The 19,384-nt window shown below is 40.3% G+C and overlaps 1 protein-coding gene across 5 annotated transcripts in view; it reads left to right on the forward strand.

Moving 5' to 3' along the window:
• Nucleotides 1-14,694, forward strand: part of TGFB2 (transforming growth factor beta 2) — an 82,166-nt gene extending 67,472 nt beyond the window's left edge. For 2 of the 5 annotated variants that reach the window (XM_006738262.3, XM_006738263.3), the window contains 5 exons: nt 5,448-5,580; nt 5,703-5,813; nt 7,323-7,500; nt 8,712-8,865; nt 11,881-14,694. In XM_006738262.3, coding sequence (XP_006738325.1) covers nt 5,448-5,580; nt 5,703-5,813; nt 7,323-7,500; nt 8,712-8,865; nt 11,881-12,039 — 735 coding nt within the window. In that variant the 3' untranslated portion in view covers nt 12,040-14,694. Of the gene's footprint in view, nt 1-5,447; nt 5,581-5,702; nt 5,814-7,322; nt 7,501-8,711; nt 8,866-11,641; nt 11,781-11,880 lie in introns of all 5 variants that reach the window. The other 3 variants (XR_014146597.1, XM_081825179.1, XM_031033500.2) reach the window with 3 other exon arrangements.
• The last annotated feature ends 4,690 nt before the right edge of the window (nt 14,695-19,384 follow it).

A 19,384-nucleotide genomic window follows, 5' to 3' on the forward strand; every position in this document is an offset into this window, starting at 1 on the left:
TAACATCAATGACTTTTGCCTCAATCCACTCCTGATTGGCTGCTTTCCAGTGGCAGAGACATGAATGGATCCTTCTGTGTAGGGAGTTTTGTAATTCAGTGAAGAGTTTAGAGCCTTGCCAAAGGTGTTATGTGGGTATTTTGCACATATTTTAGATAATGTGTGTATATCAATAATGTAATGAAGGTAACATTCATACCACTGTGGGTGGTAGCTAATCGAGGGGCAGCTAAATTTCATTTCACAAAAGAAGCTCTCCTTTCTAATTCAATCAGAAACAGTTGTTCATCTGTTAAAGAAAAAAGTCAAAGCAGGGGATTATAGAAACAGGAGAGAGTGAGTGAGAGAGGGAAATAAGTATTTTAACTTAAAACATATATATGTATATGCGTATGCAGATGCAAAGACACACACACACACACACACACACACACAAACACTTTACATGCTGAGTGTTTTATAAAAGGCCAAGGACTTTTCTATGGCTCTGACTACTGCCAATCCATGTCGTATTTTTTGCATGAACCATATCCATTACGCATCATCTACAATTTCTAGTTTTTCATTTCTTTGAAGAAGAAAGAAATTTCAGGACAATTGTTGAGCAACCCGAGTGGAGGATCCTTCTACGGCTGTTTGTTTGTTTTTTAAGTTATTTATTTATTTATTTATTTATTTATTTATTTAATTTAGAGAGTGAGCAGGGGGAGGAGCAGAGGGAGAGGGAGAGAGAGAACCCCAAGCAGACTCCACGCTGAGCGTGGAACATGATGTGGAGCTCGATCTCATGACCCTGAGATCACGACCTGAGCCAAAATCAAGAGTTGCACACTTAAACCAACTGAGCCACCGAGGCACCCCGGGATCCTTCTAGGTTTTTTGTTTTTTTTTTTAAGATTTTATTTATTTGACAGAGACACAGTGAGAGAGGGAATACAAGCAGGGGGAGTGGGAGAGGGAGAAACAGGCTTCCCGCTGAGCAGGGAGCCCGATGCAGGTTTCAATCCCAGGACCCTGGGATCATGACCTGAGCCGAAGGCAGACGCTTAACGACTGAGCCACCCAGGTGCCCCTCCTTCTAGGTTTTTATCATATTATTCCTCTTGTTATTTCTTCTATAGCTGTCTCTCTGACATCTGAAATTAGAAAAAGAGTTTGTTGAGGTAAAATATACATAAATTTAACCTTTTAACCACTTTTTAAGTATATAATTCAGTGGCATTAAGTACATTTACAATGTCATAGAACCACTACCACTCACTATTTCCAGAAATTTCCCATCATCCCAAACAGAAACTCTGCACCCATTAAATAGTAACTCCCCATTTTCCTTACCCACCACCCCTAGTGACTTCTATTCTGCTTTCTATCTCTATGAATTTGCCTATTCTAGGTGCCTCATGGAAGTGAAATCATATATTATTTGTCCTTTGGTGTCTGGCTTAGTTCACTTAGCATGATGTTTTCAAAATTCATCCATATTGTAATGTGTCAGAATTTCGTTCATTTTTATGGCTAAATAGTAATCTGTTATGTGTATACAGTGCATTTTATTTATATTGTTTGTATATCTATTGATGAACACTTGGGTTGTTTTCACTTTTCAGCTATTGTGAGTAATGTTGCTATGAACATTGGGGTGCAAGTATCTGTTTGAGTCCCTGCTTTCAGTTCTTTTGGTTATATACCTAGGAGTGGAATCACTGAATCAAATGGTAATTCTATGTTTACCTTTTTGAGGAACCACCAAACTGTTTTGTTTTTTTTTAAGTGTTTTTAAAGCAACTTGTCTGTACTGAAGACTTTGCAAAGCATTCAACTTGGTTTTCACAAAAGCAAGAGCTCTCTTAAATATTGGGCCTGCATTTTATTATTTCTAGACCATTTGATTCCCCTGGATAATTACAATATCAAGTCCAACTAGCATACACAGGTTTAGAAACATATACAGTTGATATTTGCTAAGCATACAACTCAACGGCTAATACCAGAAGTTCTCAAAACATACTAGAGAGTAGTTTTCCAGCAATGAACCCCAGCATAAACCAATATATATTACAGAACAAATGGAGAATACCGGTTAATCTGGAAGCCAGTTAAGAGAGCTTCTAGTATTCAACTAAACTATCTTTGTCATGATACGATGTGTAGAGGAATTTAGAAGCAACTCTGATTCTGGAAAAAAACAGCTGCATATCCATGACTGTTCATGTTCAATACACTTGTTGGGAGACTGGAGAAAAATGACAGCAAAGGCTAAAATGGAGTGGGAAGTTGACTGACTGTATAAATTCTTGAATTTGAGGAAGTCCTAATCGATAATAGCAGTGGGTTGATTTTCTTCCCTTCCAGTTTAATTTTGTGTGGATGATAAATGGAAGATAAACAGGGAATAGGGAGGTTGTGCCTATTCTTAGAAAGAAGATACCTTTCAAGTTAAGATTTCAGGCTTTGAGATGTGATTAGAAGGTTTTCTAGGCAGTTCTGAGACAACACCACGAAGCTGTAGGAGGAGTACTTTTATAGAGCATCATTCATCCTAGTTAGTGACTCAAGTGATTAAAGGTTTGGGAAATTGCCCCTCTAAATATGGGCTAAAGGAACAGGGTTTATTTAGCTTAGAGAGAGAGAGCGGGCATGCTGAGGGGGACTTAATAATAGTCTCCAAGAATATGAGGGATAGTCTATGAGTGATGGAAAGCAGCTGTTTCCTGTTTCCACTGAGGGCTTGGTAAGAAAGAATGGAGTTCAATTGCAACAAGTGAGTTTAAGGATTCCTTGGCCATAAAGTTTGAGACAGCAAACCCACAAGACCAAAGCCACCTCTCTATTTCAGAATTGTGCAACTAACTAGCTGTCGTTCTTGGGTGGTTTAAATGGGCTTGTTCTTGAAATAGCAAAAAGACATAGAGGACCCATCAGTCAGGTGAGAATATGAAGTTGTCCACTGTTAGAACCTACTGGTGTTTTGTGGCTGAGGAAGCACTCATTAGAAGATGAGATTTAAGAAATAAAAAAGTTTCAGAATCTTTTTGCTCCCTTTTGGTCTGCTTTTAAAGCAGGATCATCTAAATTTACCCCTTCTCTCTGAGGTGAAAAATTTCCATGGATTTGCTGGTATGTGCTTTTTCTGCCCATTTGGTCAATACAGTCATTAAAAAAAATTCTGTGTCTTCAGTGATACTTATATCAGAGATAGATATCATAGACATTTGATATATATACATATATATATATAATATGTAATTAATACAACAATGAAAACAATGTTTTGTTCTAGACATTGTGTCTAAGTGTTAGGGGTAAGAAGATGAATAAGACATACACTGTGCTGATTAGGAGCAAAGCAAATATAAAAGCATTATGAAATAATGCATCAATATAGGAGGTACAATAGGGGAAAAAATTTAAAATCAGAAAAATGCATTCTGGATTTGCTACCAATTTTTAAGCAGCGAGGCAGATGGAACTGCCCAAAAACTTCTCAACCACTGTTTTATAATTTTTATCCTAGGTTAGGTTAATTATACCATTTATTATGAATTGGATACATGGTGTCTTATTTGTCCAACTGGGAGTGTTTTCAAGGCAAGGTTTTAATTCCCGAGGATTGGGCTGCTGTGAACCTGTACCTTTAAAGTTACAGGTTTATGTTAGCATTAACTGTGTATACATTCCACAAGTTATATTTCCATCTTGTACCAACATTTATTTTATTCTTATTTAAAAATCTTTACTTCTATCACTGAGTGGTTTTTGGTTACCTGGAAGGGGGTAAGGATGAACTGTGATTCAAATCTGACCCCCATAACTCTTTGGTCTTCAAAATTCAGCACTGAAGTGGGGAAATTAGGGGTTTGCTTTGAATCCTCTCTCCCTATGTGTTCACCACGAGGCACTGAGTGAGTTACTGAACCTCTCCGAGACTCTACTTTACAGGAATGTTTTGAGGATGAAATGAAATGAAATAATGTGTGCCAAACCCAGAGCCCAGTGCACCCAGCCCTCAAGCCGTGTTTACTTGCTTCCTTTAATTCACCAAGAACATCTCTCCCCTGTGGTAGAATCATGATTGCCTCTAGCTTGTCTTCACTTAGTGGGGTGTGTTGACCCTCAGGGGCAAGACCAGGAGAGTGGGTTTTGTCTAAAATTCATTGAGGGCCCCCCAAAGTTCCATTGTGAGAATCTCTTTCCTTTCCTAAACTTACTTCATCCAGAAAAAACGTCTACCCTAATGCCAAATATTTTAGGAAGCATTTGTTGCTAAATTATCTGAACGAGTCATGTACGCACATGGAAGAAAAGTCCTTTTAAAATCAGCAGGAAGATCACGCATTTTTGTTTTGCAGGGTTGAAAGAAGAGTAAGTAAGGCTTCTAGATATTCAGGCATTAACAGACACTGATTAAATTGAGTGCTGTGCCTGGGAATGGCATCAAATTGAAGACGTGATCACTGCCCTGGGGAAGCGTAGGAACTTGTTGGAAAGACCAGCCCACATGTATGAAACGAGCCCAGAATAGTTAGACTCAATGTCGGGAAGGGCAGTATAAGCCCCTGAGTACTGAGGGAAGGCAAGATACAGGTGTGGGTAGGGATTTAATAGAGCTCTAGGAGACTTGAAATCTTGGTTTGACTGGCTCATAAAACACTCTCATTTAAAGACAGGCAGAATTTTTAAAAACCACCTGAAGTGTTCACTTCCTATAGAAACCCAAGAACCTACTACAGTTGCTCTTCACATATTTGAACTAAATGAATCCTTCTAAAGTCTCAGTGTTCAAGCTGATTGGCTTTCAGAGTCTCACTCACACTGTGCCAGACTGCTCCTGCCCCAATTCACTCTTTGTCTGTGGGATATGGAATATCTTTATCAATCATAACAAGTCACATGGAGAGTAAAAACCCCAGCTAGAGACTTACCTCAAAAGCTGAAGCGTGCCACATATTGTAATGTGGGTGGATTTAGGAACCAGGGTTGGGACATTTTTCTCTTTATTAGAAGGAGATTTATAAGTCAGGACATTTAGAGGGTGAGCATGGGTCCTCTGGACTGGCCCACTCCTCCTGTCCCTCCCCACCGCCCAGCTCCCCAAATTAAAAAGCAGAACAACAAAACCATTAACTTAATAGCATAGAATTTATGGCTGAAATCTTACAAAGCTTATGTCAGCGAAGTAAAATAATTACTGTCACTTTCTCTTAGACATTTGGCTTCATGGTTCCTGTCACCTTTATCATAACACACAGCTGACTTGGTAGCTCTGTTTTTCATGGCACATGGCCTGGTGCTATGCTTTTATGCACACGTGCTGTGGGATGACAATACATGGGTGTACCAGAGTGGAGCTAAGGTTAGATAATGAATTGGAATACTGTTAATGGTTTGGGTTAGTCATGCTGACCTTATGCCAGCTGAGCTTGTTCCCTCTCTCTCTCCTTCTCCAGATTCTCAAATCCAAAGATTTAACGTCTCCGACCCAGCGCTACATTGACAGCAAAGTCGTCAAGACGAGAGCAGAAGGCGAATGGCTTTCCTTTGACGTGACTGACGCCGTCCATGAATGGCTCCACCATAAAGGTTACAGCCGCCCTCTGTCCTCCTCCCTAGATGCTCAGTGACCCCACGTTACTGTAAGTTGATGGCAGATTTAAGGGTATTGTCACACATCCAAATGACCTCCTTGACTTAATGTTTTCCAGACAGAAACCTGGGATTTAAAATAAGTTTACACTGTCCCTGCTGCACCTTTGTACCATCTAATAATTACATCATTCCCAATAAAAGTGAAGAGCTAGAAGCAAGATTTGCAGGTAACTGAAACTTGGTCATACGAGGTGGGGGAGGGAGGGGTCTATATTCATAATCTCATGGGGGATGAAGCCTGTTTGCATGTGAGAATGGGATTGTTGGGTGAGGCTTGGGAGTTGTAATTGTTTGGGTAAAGATAAGGTTGGAGAAAGATATATGAAGGCAGAAGGGATTGGGACCAAGCAGTTGGTTCCCTGTTTATGCTGCTCCTTGCCCAGTGATGACTTAGCAGTACTAACTGACTGATTCATCAACTTTCCAAACTATTAGTCAGGTAAGCCCTTTATTCTTCATTCAAGCAAGCCAACTTTCCAGCTATGCTGATATGATAGCAGAAGATAGTATACAATCAAGGACACCCATTGATAATGTCCCAGGTGCAATGTCAGGAGGCCTACAACCATATTTCACTTGGGAAGCCCCTCATTCCGTAGCCTCCTTACCTCACCTTCCATGTATCAGAACACTCCACCGTTTCTAGCTGGTGCCCGGTATTGCCAGTGGCTGCCTGATCAGACTTTTGGAATAATTTATAAAGACATAACGAGGCTTTAGTTGTTCCCTGTTCCTGCTCACCTCTTAGTGATTGGCCAGAGGTCAAGGAGAATGAGGAGATGCCAAGGGTTGGAGTTGCTTCCCTTATTAGCTCACCAGTTCGACCGATGAGAGGTAAAGAGGGATGTCTGCCGTGTGCTCGTGCCCACAGCGGCTCCACACCAGCACTCCAGGGAGCTGATTTCCCCTCCCCAGCTACCACCACCCGGGACCAAGGCTACGGTGGCCCTTGCTCATGGAAAAATATTCCCGGAGGTCTAGAGATTTATTCCAGTCTCTAACCTAGCCATGATTCTCTAGAGTGTGGAGATTAAGTGCTTAAACTGGCAGTCTCTTGAGCATGCTTTGGGGAGCTCAAGTTTCTAAATCTCAGATGGAATCAGGAAAGTGTTGAGGATGCCATAAAATAAATGAAAAAGCCCTTTCTTCACAGCTTCCCCAAATAGCATTAAGTAAGGGTGGCTTCTGTTTCCCTTGAACCTAATTCACTGCAATTTCATGTAAGTCTCAGGTTGTGTTCATGAGGAAAGTCTTTTGAGTTTAGGAGTCTGAGGAAGACAGTGAACTGGCAGGGACCAGGCACGTTCTTTCGCTGTGCCTTCAGTCGCTGAGGGGCTGAACACAGCCTGACCTGAGGGTTGACTAAAATAAACTACCTAGGTTCCCCTTGGACTATGGTCAAAGGCTTCTTCTGTAGTGACCTTCATAACCAACAAGCCCTGCCTTGGACACTGAACCGCCTCCTGCCAAGAGCCTCAGTGAGAAGTGTCCATTGTCACCTGCGATTGTCTCCTCGTGCCATATCTATTTCCGTGGGGAGTGGCGGTAGCCAGCTGATGATGCTGTTGTGAGGTCATCACGGCTGTTTGTGACAAGATACAAAGGAAAAAAGAATGGCTGGTTATATTTGATGAAGGTAAAGCTAAATGTTTGTTACCCAAATGCATTTTTTCAAGGTATTGATGGCACCTCCACATATGCCAGTGGTGATCAGAAAACTATAAAGTCCACTAGGAAAAAAAACAGTGGGAAGACCCCACATCTCCTGCTAATGTTGTTGCCCTCCTACAGACTTGAGTCACAACAGTCCAACCGGCGGAAGAAGCGTGCTTTGGATGCAGCCTATTGTTTTAGGTAAAGGAAATAAAAATAAAACAAAGTAATTACGTCTGTTAACTCTTAACACTGCCTTTGCCTTTTCTTACAAATTGACCTAAACTCCACTTGTTGCTTAAGGCCAGGTGTGGGACAGGAGAGCCATCATACCTCCTAACAGCATTCTTCCCAGAGGCTTTAACCAGTTTTTCTGCGCGGTAGTCCTCAACACCTTGCAGTGCACCAAGTGTGAAGTCAGAAAATTAGTCCCCTGATGTTTTTTTCCCAAATCCCTCTGAAGTCCTCTGGGGCCGAAGAAGAAAATGAGCTCCCTGCTCCCCAGAGCAAGTATAAGGTTACTTGAAGCGTGTGATGGCGGATCCTTAATTGGAAAGACTCACCATCTGTGTGAAGCCCTCACCGCCCCCCCCACACAGTAGAGTGCCCATGGCCATGCCCTTTTTCACAGAGATGAGAGAAATAGAAGAAGAATGCTATTTATTGTGTCATTAGCTACAGAATCTGAGAGAAGTGAAGGCAACACAAATTTATTTCCCACTCCTGAAAGAGTTCATGGAGGGGAGAGTATGAGTGTTCTCCTGTGGTTTCTTACCAAGCCTCATAAGAGGAAAGTTCTTTCTTTATTTTGAGAGCTATGGGGCAGTAAGGGGTTCTCACTGATAAAGTGCTCAAAGAGCTCATGAGTAAAAGGGCTTTTTTTGCTCGCCAGAGTCAGTGGTTGCACGAAGCGAGGTTCCATGTGTCTTGATCTCTGGCTCATTCCCGGGTCTAGGGACAGGAGATGAAATAATGGATTCATTCTCAAAGGAAAACGCCTTAGATGGCTCTTTGAAAATAGCTGTTGTACTCCATTCATTTTATATTTGAAAGGGCAATCAAGGCTGACTGGCAAAACTGCCCAGTGTTGGTTGGCAAGGGGGGATTGGTCTCTTCCGCCACCTCTCTGCTTCTATTTAGTCATTCAAGAGAAAGGTTTGACTTTCAAGGTCACAGCCACGGGACTTGGGGTTTAGGATTCATAAGGGAAAGTAGTCCAGCAGGTCACCATGACATTCCATCGTGAAAGTCGTCTGAGATTACTATAAAACCATTCAAACCTGGCCCATGATACTTGCTCATTAGATGCTGTTTGCCTGAGTGAAGGAGTCATTTTTCTGACTTGGAATGAGGCGTGGGGGGTGGGGGTGGGAAATCGGCTGTAAAAGCTCCACCACTCTTTCTTCTAACAGAAATGTGCAGGATAATTGCTGCCTACGTCCACTTTACATTGATTTCAAGAGGGATCTTGGGTGGAAATGGATACATGAACCTAAAGGGTACAATGCCAACTTCTGTGCTGGAGCGTGCCCATATTTATGGAGTTCAGACACTCAGCATAGTAGGGTAAGTATTTGGCTCCATCTCTTCTATTTTGGGATCTCTAACGTGTACCTGCCAATAACATGTCCAGTGAATTCTAATTAGCCTGGTGCCCGTTCATCGTCACACAGGAATGGGTACTGGAGAAATCCTTTTGAATGGGGAGGTCAAGAATGTAGGGGGTAGGTGAAATCAGAAGTAACACCGTTCCGTTTGAAAAGTAGGTTTTACCTTCCCAATTCAATGATAAGCAACCAGAAGACAGTTTTGTTCATTTTTTCCTTTATTTTATATTGTAAGTGATGAGTAGCTATAAAAAATCTTTTGGAATCAAAATATCCCTTGGGGTCATGTACAGCTTGGATGTGAAGGGACCCAGGTCCCCATCTAGGAAGGAGCCATCATCATCTACATCAAGGACTGTCATAGAGGAAAAAACTTTGAGGACCTCAGTGGATGCTTTGGCATAGTGACTCACTAGTGTATGGCAATTAAAAAGTCATTTGACTTCTCTAAACCTCAATACCTCAATTTTTTATCAGTAGAAAGAATGTTTATGTTAAAAATGATCTTTAAAATAACGATGCCAAGCTCAAGAGTAGATACAAAGAGCAAACAGATGAAATAAGAGAAAATGATTTGAAAATTAGTATCTCCACGTCTTTTTTAATATACCCAAAGTACACAAGAATCTAAATATTTTGTCACATTACTTCAGTGAGGTTAGAAGGCTAATTCAGAGGACCAGTCCTAGATGGGAGGCCATGGGTTACTAGCCCAGATCAGCAAAGACCTTTTCTATGTAATAATGATGCTTGTCCTAATGCTTTTTCCTGGTACCTCATAATGTAGGGTTTTAGAGATGGAAAGGACTTCATAAATTATCTTGTCCAAACATTTAACTTTACTTAAAGAAATTGGGGTCTAGATCGTGTAGGTGACTTGCCCAGGATCAAACAGTTGGTGACAAACCAAAACTTGGAACGCAGGCTTCCTTGTTTTATAACCAAGGCCTCCGTTTGCTCTGTCTTACTGAGTCTAATTCCTGAAATGTGGCTACACGTTGAGGTTATGCCTCTGTAAATCTCCTTATTAAAGAGGCATTAGAAAAATTGCCTTCATTGCAGGGTAGGAAAATGGACCTGCTGCCAAAAGGATCACATAATGCACTCGGTTCAAGTCAAGAGTTTGGGGGTTATCAATTATTTTAGACAATCTGTAGTATAAAATTCCTCTTTAATTCATATGAAAAATCACGTGTTAGTAGAACATGAAGTCTATTTATTTATAAATGCCTACATATGCTAGGCTTTAAGTTGACAAATAGGATTCTCCTTCCTTCAGCTGTTTTCCCAACTCCCCTGTAGATTTTGGCACTCCCGGCTGACCATGTGCTTGGCCATGTGAGGAAAACTTGCTCATGCCTGTCCCTTTGTCTGAGCTCTCTGGCCAGGCTGTTTCAACTGGGCTGTGGCAACAGTAGCTATAATGTGGGCAAGGTCCCAGTGCCAAGTAGAAATATAATTCCCCTCCCTGATACACAGAGGGAGTGTGTGAAGGCTGAGACCATGCTTGTTTTTCAAGGAGAGAGGAAGAATAACTGTCATGGTCACAAATATGTGGTTTGGACAGTTACCCAAGAAGCCAGAGGTAGCTTAATAAAGTAGTCAGTGTTGCTGCACTGAACAGATCTTCTGTCTTCGGCTGAAAAAATCGCAGTGAATCTCGAGGAAAAGGTCACTTGCTGTTTGACTAACACATTAATGGCATCCTTGGAAATGTCTCTTTATCATCACTGGGGAACCTACATAATTCCATTGGTAAAAGTGCCATCCCCCTTGGATATAAAACGGAGATAAGGGTATGGGACTAACTCTAGAACTTTCGCTTCATTCCACTGTGGGACTGGCTAAAGCCCTCCAACTTAGACACTACCATTTACCACATGGAATCTAATGGAGGGTTGATTATTATTACTCTCGTGGTTAATTATTATTACTCTTAAGCAAAATGTAAGAAAGTGAATAATTAAAAAGAGAGCTTGCTTTTAGTGTCATTCTTTTTTTTTTTTTTAAGATTTTTATTTATTTATTTTTGAGAGAGAGAGTGTGTGTGCGAGAGAGCACGAGCAGGGGGCTGGGGCAGAGGGAGAAGCAGACTCCCCGGGAGCCGATGAGGGACTCGATCCCAGGACGCTGGGATCATGACCTGAGCCAAAGGCGGACGCTTAACCCACTGAGCCACCCAGGCGCCCTAGTGTCATTCTTAATTAACTCTTAACTGCTTAATGTTTTATCGTATTTATGAAACAATAAGAAATGAAAAGACTCGTGTCTTTTTTCTTTTAAGCGAAAATGTAGGTGACATTAAATGGGCCCACAAAGATACAGCACAGAGAGGTTTCACGTGCAGACAGGTGTTTTTTTCTATACCTAAGGGTAGATTAAAGCTCTGATGGGAGTTGTAGAAGTGATTCTTCTACTCCTCCGTGTATTTGCTTCTTCACGGAGGACAACAGTCTCATATTGCCTTATTTGGGCTATGAGGTCAAAACAAAGTCCATAGAGTCTCTGAGCTTAATAGAACTCTAACCTAGGTGGAACTGGAAATAGACACTCGGTTACAAGGAAGTGTAGACAGCAGAGCAAATACAAAGAGGACCAAGTTTTTCAAGGGTCTGGCAAGCGTGTGCAGCAAGGCAGTGATCAAAGTCCAGAATTATTGGGGAAACTGTAAACTTTGTTGAATGAGCGATTTTGTGCAATCTGAGCTTTTACAAAATCATTTGTTTACGATGCAGGAGGAAAGGATTCTGTAGGAAAATGATGAATTCAGTGATTACTAGGAACACATATCAAGTTGGCCATAATTGGGGGTTAAGAGAAGGAAATTGTAAACCAAAACTCGTTTAAATTGTCTCCTGAGTGCTGACGGATAAGGTAACACTATGGCTCTATGGAATGGTTCTTTTTAAAGTAATTGCCCTCCCCCCCCCCTTTTTTTTTCCTATGTTCTCTTTCCTCTCCTATGTCCTTTCAGGTTCTCAGCCTATATAATACCATAAATCCAGAAGCATCTGCTTCTCCTTGCTGCGTGTCCCAGGATTTAGAACCGCTAACCATTCTCTACTACATCGGCAAAACACCCAAGATTGAACAACTCTCTAATATGATCGTAAAGTCTTGCAAATGCAGCTAAGATTCTTGGAAAAGTGGCAAGACGATAATCCCATGGTGGAGGATCAGGAGGAGGACAACGATGAGAACAATGACAATGTTTGTAACAAGAAAACATAAGAGAGCCTTGCTTCAACAGTGTTAAAAATTTTCGAAAAAAGCGGTACTAGTTCAAACACTTTGGAAGTCTGTGTTCTGTTTGTTAAAACTGGCTTCTGAAACAAAACAAAACAAAACAAATTGAAGGCTTTATTCTACATTTCACCTACTCTGTAAGTGAGAGAGACAAGAAGCGAAACCTTTTTTTTTTTAAGAAAAAAATAAACACTGGAAGAATTTGTTAGTGTTAATTATGTGAAAGGAAAAAACAAACAGGAAAATCCCATTAAGTGGAGTTGCTGTACATACCGTTCCTATCCCATGCCTCACTTGATTTTTCTGTATTGCTATGCAATAGGCACCCTTCCCATTCTTACCTTTAGAGTTAACAGTGAGTTATTTATTGTGTGTTACTATATAATGAACATTTCATTGCCCTTGGAAAGTAAAACAGGTGTATAAAGTGGAGACCAAATACTTTGCCAGGAACTCATGGATGGCTTAAGGAACTTGAACTCAAACGAGCCAGAAAAAAAAGAGGTCATATTAACGGGATGAAAAACCAAGCGAGTTATTATATGACCAAGCAAGTCTGCAGTAAGATAAAGACCCTGAAAACACATGCTATGTGCCGACTGCCCAAGGAAGCTTCTTGTAAGGTTCAAAACTGAAAAGCCTGTTAATAAAGGAAACTTTCAGTCAGAATAAGTCTGTAAGATTTTTTTTTTTCTTTTTAATTGTAAATGGCTCTTTGTCAGTTTAGTAAACCAGTGACATGTTGAAATGTTTTGATACGTACCGGTCCAACTTCAGACCTTAAAGTATTGCCGTGTAGTTTTGCTATAGGTTTTTCTTCGTTTCCGTATATGTAACCATACCTACATTCTTATAATAGATGGGGAGAGAAGCCAGTGTAATTGGAAACACACCTGCAGATCTCTTTTGCAAACTATTAAATCAGAACGTTAACTACTTTACATGTAATGTGTAAATTTTTACCATATTTTTAATGTTCTGTAATAATGTCAACTACGATTATTTCGATTGGACTTAAATTGGGGCTCTTTTTAATGATCACTCAGACCTGTGTGTTTCCTCTAGCTGGCCAGGACTTTGAGGAAGGCCGCTGTACTTTGACTTGCAGCACAAATACGTGTTTTATAGTATTTGCTCCATGTGTGCTTTGTGCATTGTCCAATATTATGACATAAGCTACCTGAGTCCACTTGTCCTTTCGTTTTCCTTTTATAAAAAGGATCGACTCAAGTTCACTAGTCTTCCTTCATCTTCTAAGCATCATTACTAATCCATTCAGATGTTAACCATCTTCTATGTTAGGAAAATGGGACTATGATAGATGTATAGATCATTGAGCTGAAATATTTTCGTTTTAGCAAGGGCCTCAGGATCTGACTGAGACTCAGAATCTTCGTGGCTGAGTGAAGACAGCTTTCTCCAACTTGGTTTCATCGGTATGTTCACAGAATTCTACGGTTTGTAGAGATCAGACAGTTCATAGGATATATCTTTTCCTTTAATCAGGTTTTTAGTGTTCGGGGGGAAATGGAAAGATTGACATTTTAGGTGATTTTTTTTTTAAGGGAGAAAAAAAAGCCCCGCTCAGCGTAAGTCACTTAGTTGAGTCCACTGAAGTTAAAGGTTTTCATAGATGTTCTTTGACGGTTGTTCGAGGTACAAGCCAAATACGCCCATGATCAAAAAATTCTGTTTTTCCCTCTGAATGAGAGTTCTCTAGATCTGAGGCTAGAATTTACCTTGCTTTAATAAATGAATGGTTTGCCTTATCGTTGCAGAGAAGGTAACGTTCCGTCAAGGTTGATAGGAGATGTCAGTTTACCGGTTGTCTCTTCCTTAGCTTGAAGAGAAAAATTAATAGGCAAAACAATGGAATATTTACAGTGTCACCTAAAGGGCAGCATGGCGAGGTGTGAATCCAAGTGAAGTTATTTGATCTAGTAGACTTCTTGTCTGACATTTCCTGGCCGTTAATGAAATGACAAATTGGATTCACAGGTTTGAAAACTGGAAAAGCAAGAGAGGGGATGCCATGGTAGTAAATGACCCTCATGTTGGGTGTGACCCGATCCCAGAAATTGAGTGTGTTGATTTTTTTCCTTCCATTTTCTATTAATTCTATGTAAATTACTTTTATTTCTGCAGGTATTTTCCTCTCAGATAGAATGACGTTTTGTTTTGTATTATTTTGTCTTTCCTCATGAATGCACTGATAATATTTTAAATGCTTTATTTTAAGATCTCTTGAATCTTTTTTTTTAGTTTGGGGGTTCTGTAAGGTCTTTATTTCCCATAAGTAAATATTGCCGTGGGCAGGGAGGGAGGTGGGAGGGAATGGGAAGATGTTAGTGTACGGGTGGGGGGGTGGGGCGGCGGTTTTTATATGTTAAGCAGCAGTACAATTTCATGGTTGGCATGGTTTAAAAAAAATGGAATATAAGAATAGCTGTTTTGTATTTTGATGACTGATTACGCTGTATTTTAAACATGATGTATGTCTGTTTTGTGGTGCTCTAGTGGTAAATAAATTATTTCAATTGTATGTTGATGTGTTTTTCCTATCACGGGATTATCACTGAGACTAGAGAACACCTCTACTGCCCTGAGAATCATCTCGAGCTGGAAAAGTCCTACATCTTTAAGGTTGTGCTTTTATTCTCAAGGATACTCACTACAGAAATGTCATGTTTTATAGCTCATGAGCCAGGACGTATCTACCAAGGACTGAAGAAGACTGTGCAGTCTTTTTATTCTCTTGTTTATTGCCATTTGGTAATTGTTTGAGATTTAGTTTCCATCCAGCTTGACTGTCTACCAGAAAAAATGCAGAGAGTTGTTTGAACCATGCCTTGGCTTTCTGGTTCTATGTTCTGCCAACCCCAGGGCCAAAAGAACTGGTCTAGACAGTATCCCCTGTAGCCCCATAACTTGGATAGTTGCTGAGCCAGCCAGATATAACAAGAGCCACGTGCTCCTTGGGATTGGTGTTGGGAACAGCTACTCCTCTCCGTTTCCCCGGCCCACTGCACCGAAAAACCCCTATTCCCGCAAAGTGCTTTGGCCGTTTCCTTCAAGAACAGGCTTTGCAAGTGAGTTGCCAGTCTCGTAATAAATGGAACTAATAAAAAAGTAGTTGTGGCTCTACCTGGTTGTCTTGCTTTATCTGGTGAAAAAAAAAACAGTTTGTGCCCATTGTCGAAACCTCACATAGGAACAAACCATCGATGCAAGTGTTCAGGTGGAATAGAAAATGGTCCCTTTTCTAGAATCCTCTGTGTTTGATCTCTTCTATCCTCAACTCACAGTTAAAGGAAGTTAAGGAAGTGTTTTCACTTGAGCTGCTTCTCTGCAGAGTGGCCAGCACAAGGCCTATCACCCCAGCCCGCATCACCTTCATGTGATGAGTAAGAGACGGAGGGTAGCAGGGTAATGAAGAGAGTCACCTAACATCACCTTTAGCAAGTTTGGCAACCACTCTGAGCCTTGTTTCTTTGTTTTTTAAGTGAGGAAGAGACTACCTGCTTCACAGGGGTTTGCTCGTTTGTTTCTGTGTTTTTGTGGTTAAGTGACTCTACATATGAAAAGCATTTCCCTTGGCATTTGGCCTATAGTTGATGATCAGTAAACTGTAGTCTTAATATGTTTCTCAACTTGTTCTGTTTTTGGCTTCTTGGCAATTCTATTGTAATGAGGTGTTTATATTCAGACTGTAGCCTGGGCCCATACTTCCCCGTCTTGAGAGTGAATGTGTAAACCCTCCAGACTCTCTCTCTCCATAAATGGATCAAGCCATCAGTTATTTCTGAGAGTATTCTGTAATTCTATTTGTTAAACTTTTGGTTACATGTCTGACCAGAAGTTGTTTAAAACAGTGGGGGAGATGGTCATGTAAATCTTTGCTCATGTCTACCAACTAAACTCAAAGTAAAAGAGACAAAGTGGCTAGCTGAATGACCTACTTCCTAAGATGGTGATAGAACTGTGTGGTTTGCTGAGCACCTACCAGCTCCTGTTCTCTGTTAACCTATTTAACCTCACGTATTACCTTATGATGTAGGGGTTTTGTTTTTTGTTTTTTTATATAGCTCCATTTTGCAGGGAAGTGAGCAGACACAGAATGGTTAAATCATGTGTCCAAGATCCCTCAGTTTATAAGGGAAGGGTCTAGAATTTCATTGTCCAGTAAGTACCCTAGCTTCTAGGTGTATGTGGCTTTCAAGCAGTTGGAATATGTCTAATCTGAACTGAGATATAACAAAGTGTAAAATACACATCAGATTTCAAAGACAGTACCAAAACAAGAATGTAAAATGTCTCATTAATTTTTGATCTTGATTACATGTCTGAATAATACTATTTTGGATATATGGGATTAAATAAAGTATATTATTAAAATTAATTTCACCTGTTTCTTTTACTTTTGTAATACCATTACCATAAAATTAAAAATTACATATGTGGCTCCCATTTGTTACTTTGTGTTCTATTTTTCTAGCATTGCTTTTTGGTTCTTTCTTAGGATTTCTGTCTCTCTGCTTACATTGCCCATCTATCTGTTCTTGCATGCTGTCTACTTTATCCCTTAGAGCCCTTAGCATATTAATCAAAATTGTTTTAAATTCTCGATCTGGTCATTTCAATGTCCCTGCCAGATCTGATTCTGATGCTTGCTGCATCTCTTCAAATTGTGTTTTTGCCTTTTAGTATGCCTTGTAATTTTTTTCTTGATAGCTGGACATGACATACTGGGTAAAAGAAACTGCTATAAATAGGCCTTTCTAACTTAGTGTTGAGGTGGGAGGAGAAGCATTCTAGAGTCTCCTGGTGAAGTCTCAGTCTCAGTATGCCTCTGCCTCTGGACTATGAACTTCACAAGAGCCTCTCAGTTTTTTTTCTCCACCACCATTAGGTGGCACAGGATGGCTAGAGTGGGCTGGAGTTGGTATTTCCCTTCCCTAGGTCAATTAGGCTCTGATACTCCAACTAGTTAGCCTTTGGTTAATGAGTGTCCCCTGAGAGGGGACCATGCTAAGAACAGAGCACTTGGGTATATTTCAAAATGGCTCCTTGCCCCCTCTCCCTGCTGGATGTACTACGAAATTGTTCTCCAATATTTACTCTGGGAATGTGGTAAAGCTCCTGGAGGTAAATATTAACAATATTGTGCCTCCCCCGTGACTGGGTCCCCCCCAGAGTTTTTAACTCTCAGAGTTGTTTGCACTGAGCTTTCCGCAGTTCATCAGTTAGGCTTCAGGTTTTCCTAGCCTGGCAATGGTTTCGGCAATGGTTTCGGCACTGGTCCCTGCTTGTGAGTCTCTGGTCTTGGAAGTTGTGATGGCCCGTATTTGCCCATCTCTTTCTCCAGTTCTGGAGGCTGCAGTTTTTTCTTCTCTTAGGGATCCAAGAAGACTTACTGATTTTTCCGTCTGTTCAGCTTACAGCGCTAGTTGTTAAGATGAAGTGGCCACTTCCCAGCTCTTTATATGCAGACCCAGAAACTGGAAGTTCTATTTCTTATTCTTATTCGACAGCTCTAGTGTAGAATTTGGAAGCGGCTCTCTTTTCAAAGGCTAAACTCTTCCCCTCAGCTATCTGACCAGCTTTTGTTTTTGAAATTAACATACGGTTGAATAATATTAGGCCAAACCCTCTGAAACTGGCTTTGTAGGTCATGATTTCTTGTATGTTGGCAAGGGTTCAACCTAACAGTTGGCACGGATTGACTAATATGGTAATGACAATGCAAATATTATACAAACCCCACCAACAAAACTCTTGATAAAATCAATGGTTACATACCAGCAAAGCCACCAAGTGGGACAGTACAACCCACTTCTAGGGTCGTTGGATTATTGTATTAAATGTTTTCAGTCCATAAAAATCTTCATCGATATACCTGTGACAACTTTTTCTGCTGTATTTAAGGGGGAAAACAAATCAAAACACTCATTGTGCTCATTTGAGTTCCTGGTCTTGAGAAGACATTGTTTTTCTATCTGTAAGTAACTTGTGCTGAGCTTCCTTTGCTTAGAGGCCTTAGATGGGTATGTCCAGGCTTTGGGTTCCAGAAACTCACAGAAGGGAGGAGTTGTGTTTTTGTAATATATATATATATATATATATATATATATATTTTTTTTTACAGAATCAAAATTACAAATACAAAATTAGATTCAGAGCCTTAGAAAGGGCCCATAAAATGGGAAAAGCCAGGACATTGTAAATTTTAAGAGCTTCACTGCAAACCTGCCTCTGGACTTGAAGCTAATACATGCTTTTGTTTCTATCAAAGCCTGTTACCTTGTAATTCTAGCTACAATTGGATTTCATCTTTCATTGCTAATCTGCTAAAATCGGTTTTAAATCAGTTTAAATCAGTTGCTCTGTTCTCTCTCCTCCCCTTATCTCTGCAACTGCATTTTACTTGCTGAACAAAGGAAAATAAGACCCTGGTTTCACTAATATTCCAGGTCAGAGACAATAAAGGAAATGTTATTTTTATACCTCTTTTGAAACATCAAACTAGATCCTATGAGATTGGAGAAATTGTTAAGATACATATTTGATCATTGTACCAATAGATAGGAGTAACTTATTAAAGTTATTACATGAAATTATAAAAAGAATGCCTTCTTGATGACCTTTTTTAAATGAAAGAATTGCTTTAGGTTTTTTCCTGATGGTGTCTTTATTTCCCTGAAATACTTTGAGTTGGTTTTTTTTATTTCAAGCAAGTAATGGCTGTTTGGAGAAGAGATGAGTGTGTTCCTGTAATTGGGCAGAGACGTAGTGAAAGGAACAGAATGTACTGAGGGAGACTCTGTACTGTGTGATCAAAACTAGGGAAATCAGTCAGCCTGAGAGAACAGACATAATTAAAGAGCAAGGCAAGAAATTAGTGGTAAAGAAAAAGGCCCAATATAATCTCTCAGGCTTTTCCCCCAAAGTAGGATTTTTCTCTCCTATAGATGCCAACCCAACTGAAAGAACACAGATATGTTACTCAGGTGACATCATAAAGGTCTGGCCAGCCCCAGAGATGGAAACCCTCTCCTCAGGCCCAAATGTCCATTCTGAATCATATAGAAAATTCCAAATCTCAGGATTTTGGGAGCAAACAAACTAAGAAGTTGTGTAATCCAATCCTGCTCTAAAGGCGATGTGAAGTCATGCAGTTTGGCTTGTCCTCAAATATGGGTGTAACACTAATTTCTTCATTTGAAGCAAAATTA

The sequence above is a fragment of the Leptonychotes weddellii genome, chromosome 6 (assembly GCF_054177405.1).
Source record: "Leptonychotes weddellii isolate Sample4059 chromosome 6, ASM5417740v2, whole genome shotgun sequence".
Taxonomy (NCBI): Eukaryota; Metazoa; Chordata; class Mammalia; order Carnivora; family Phocidae; genus Leptonychotes; species Leptonychotes weddellii.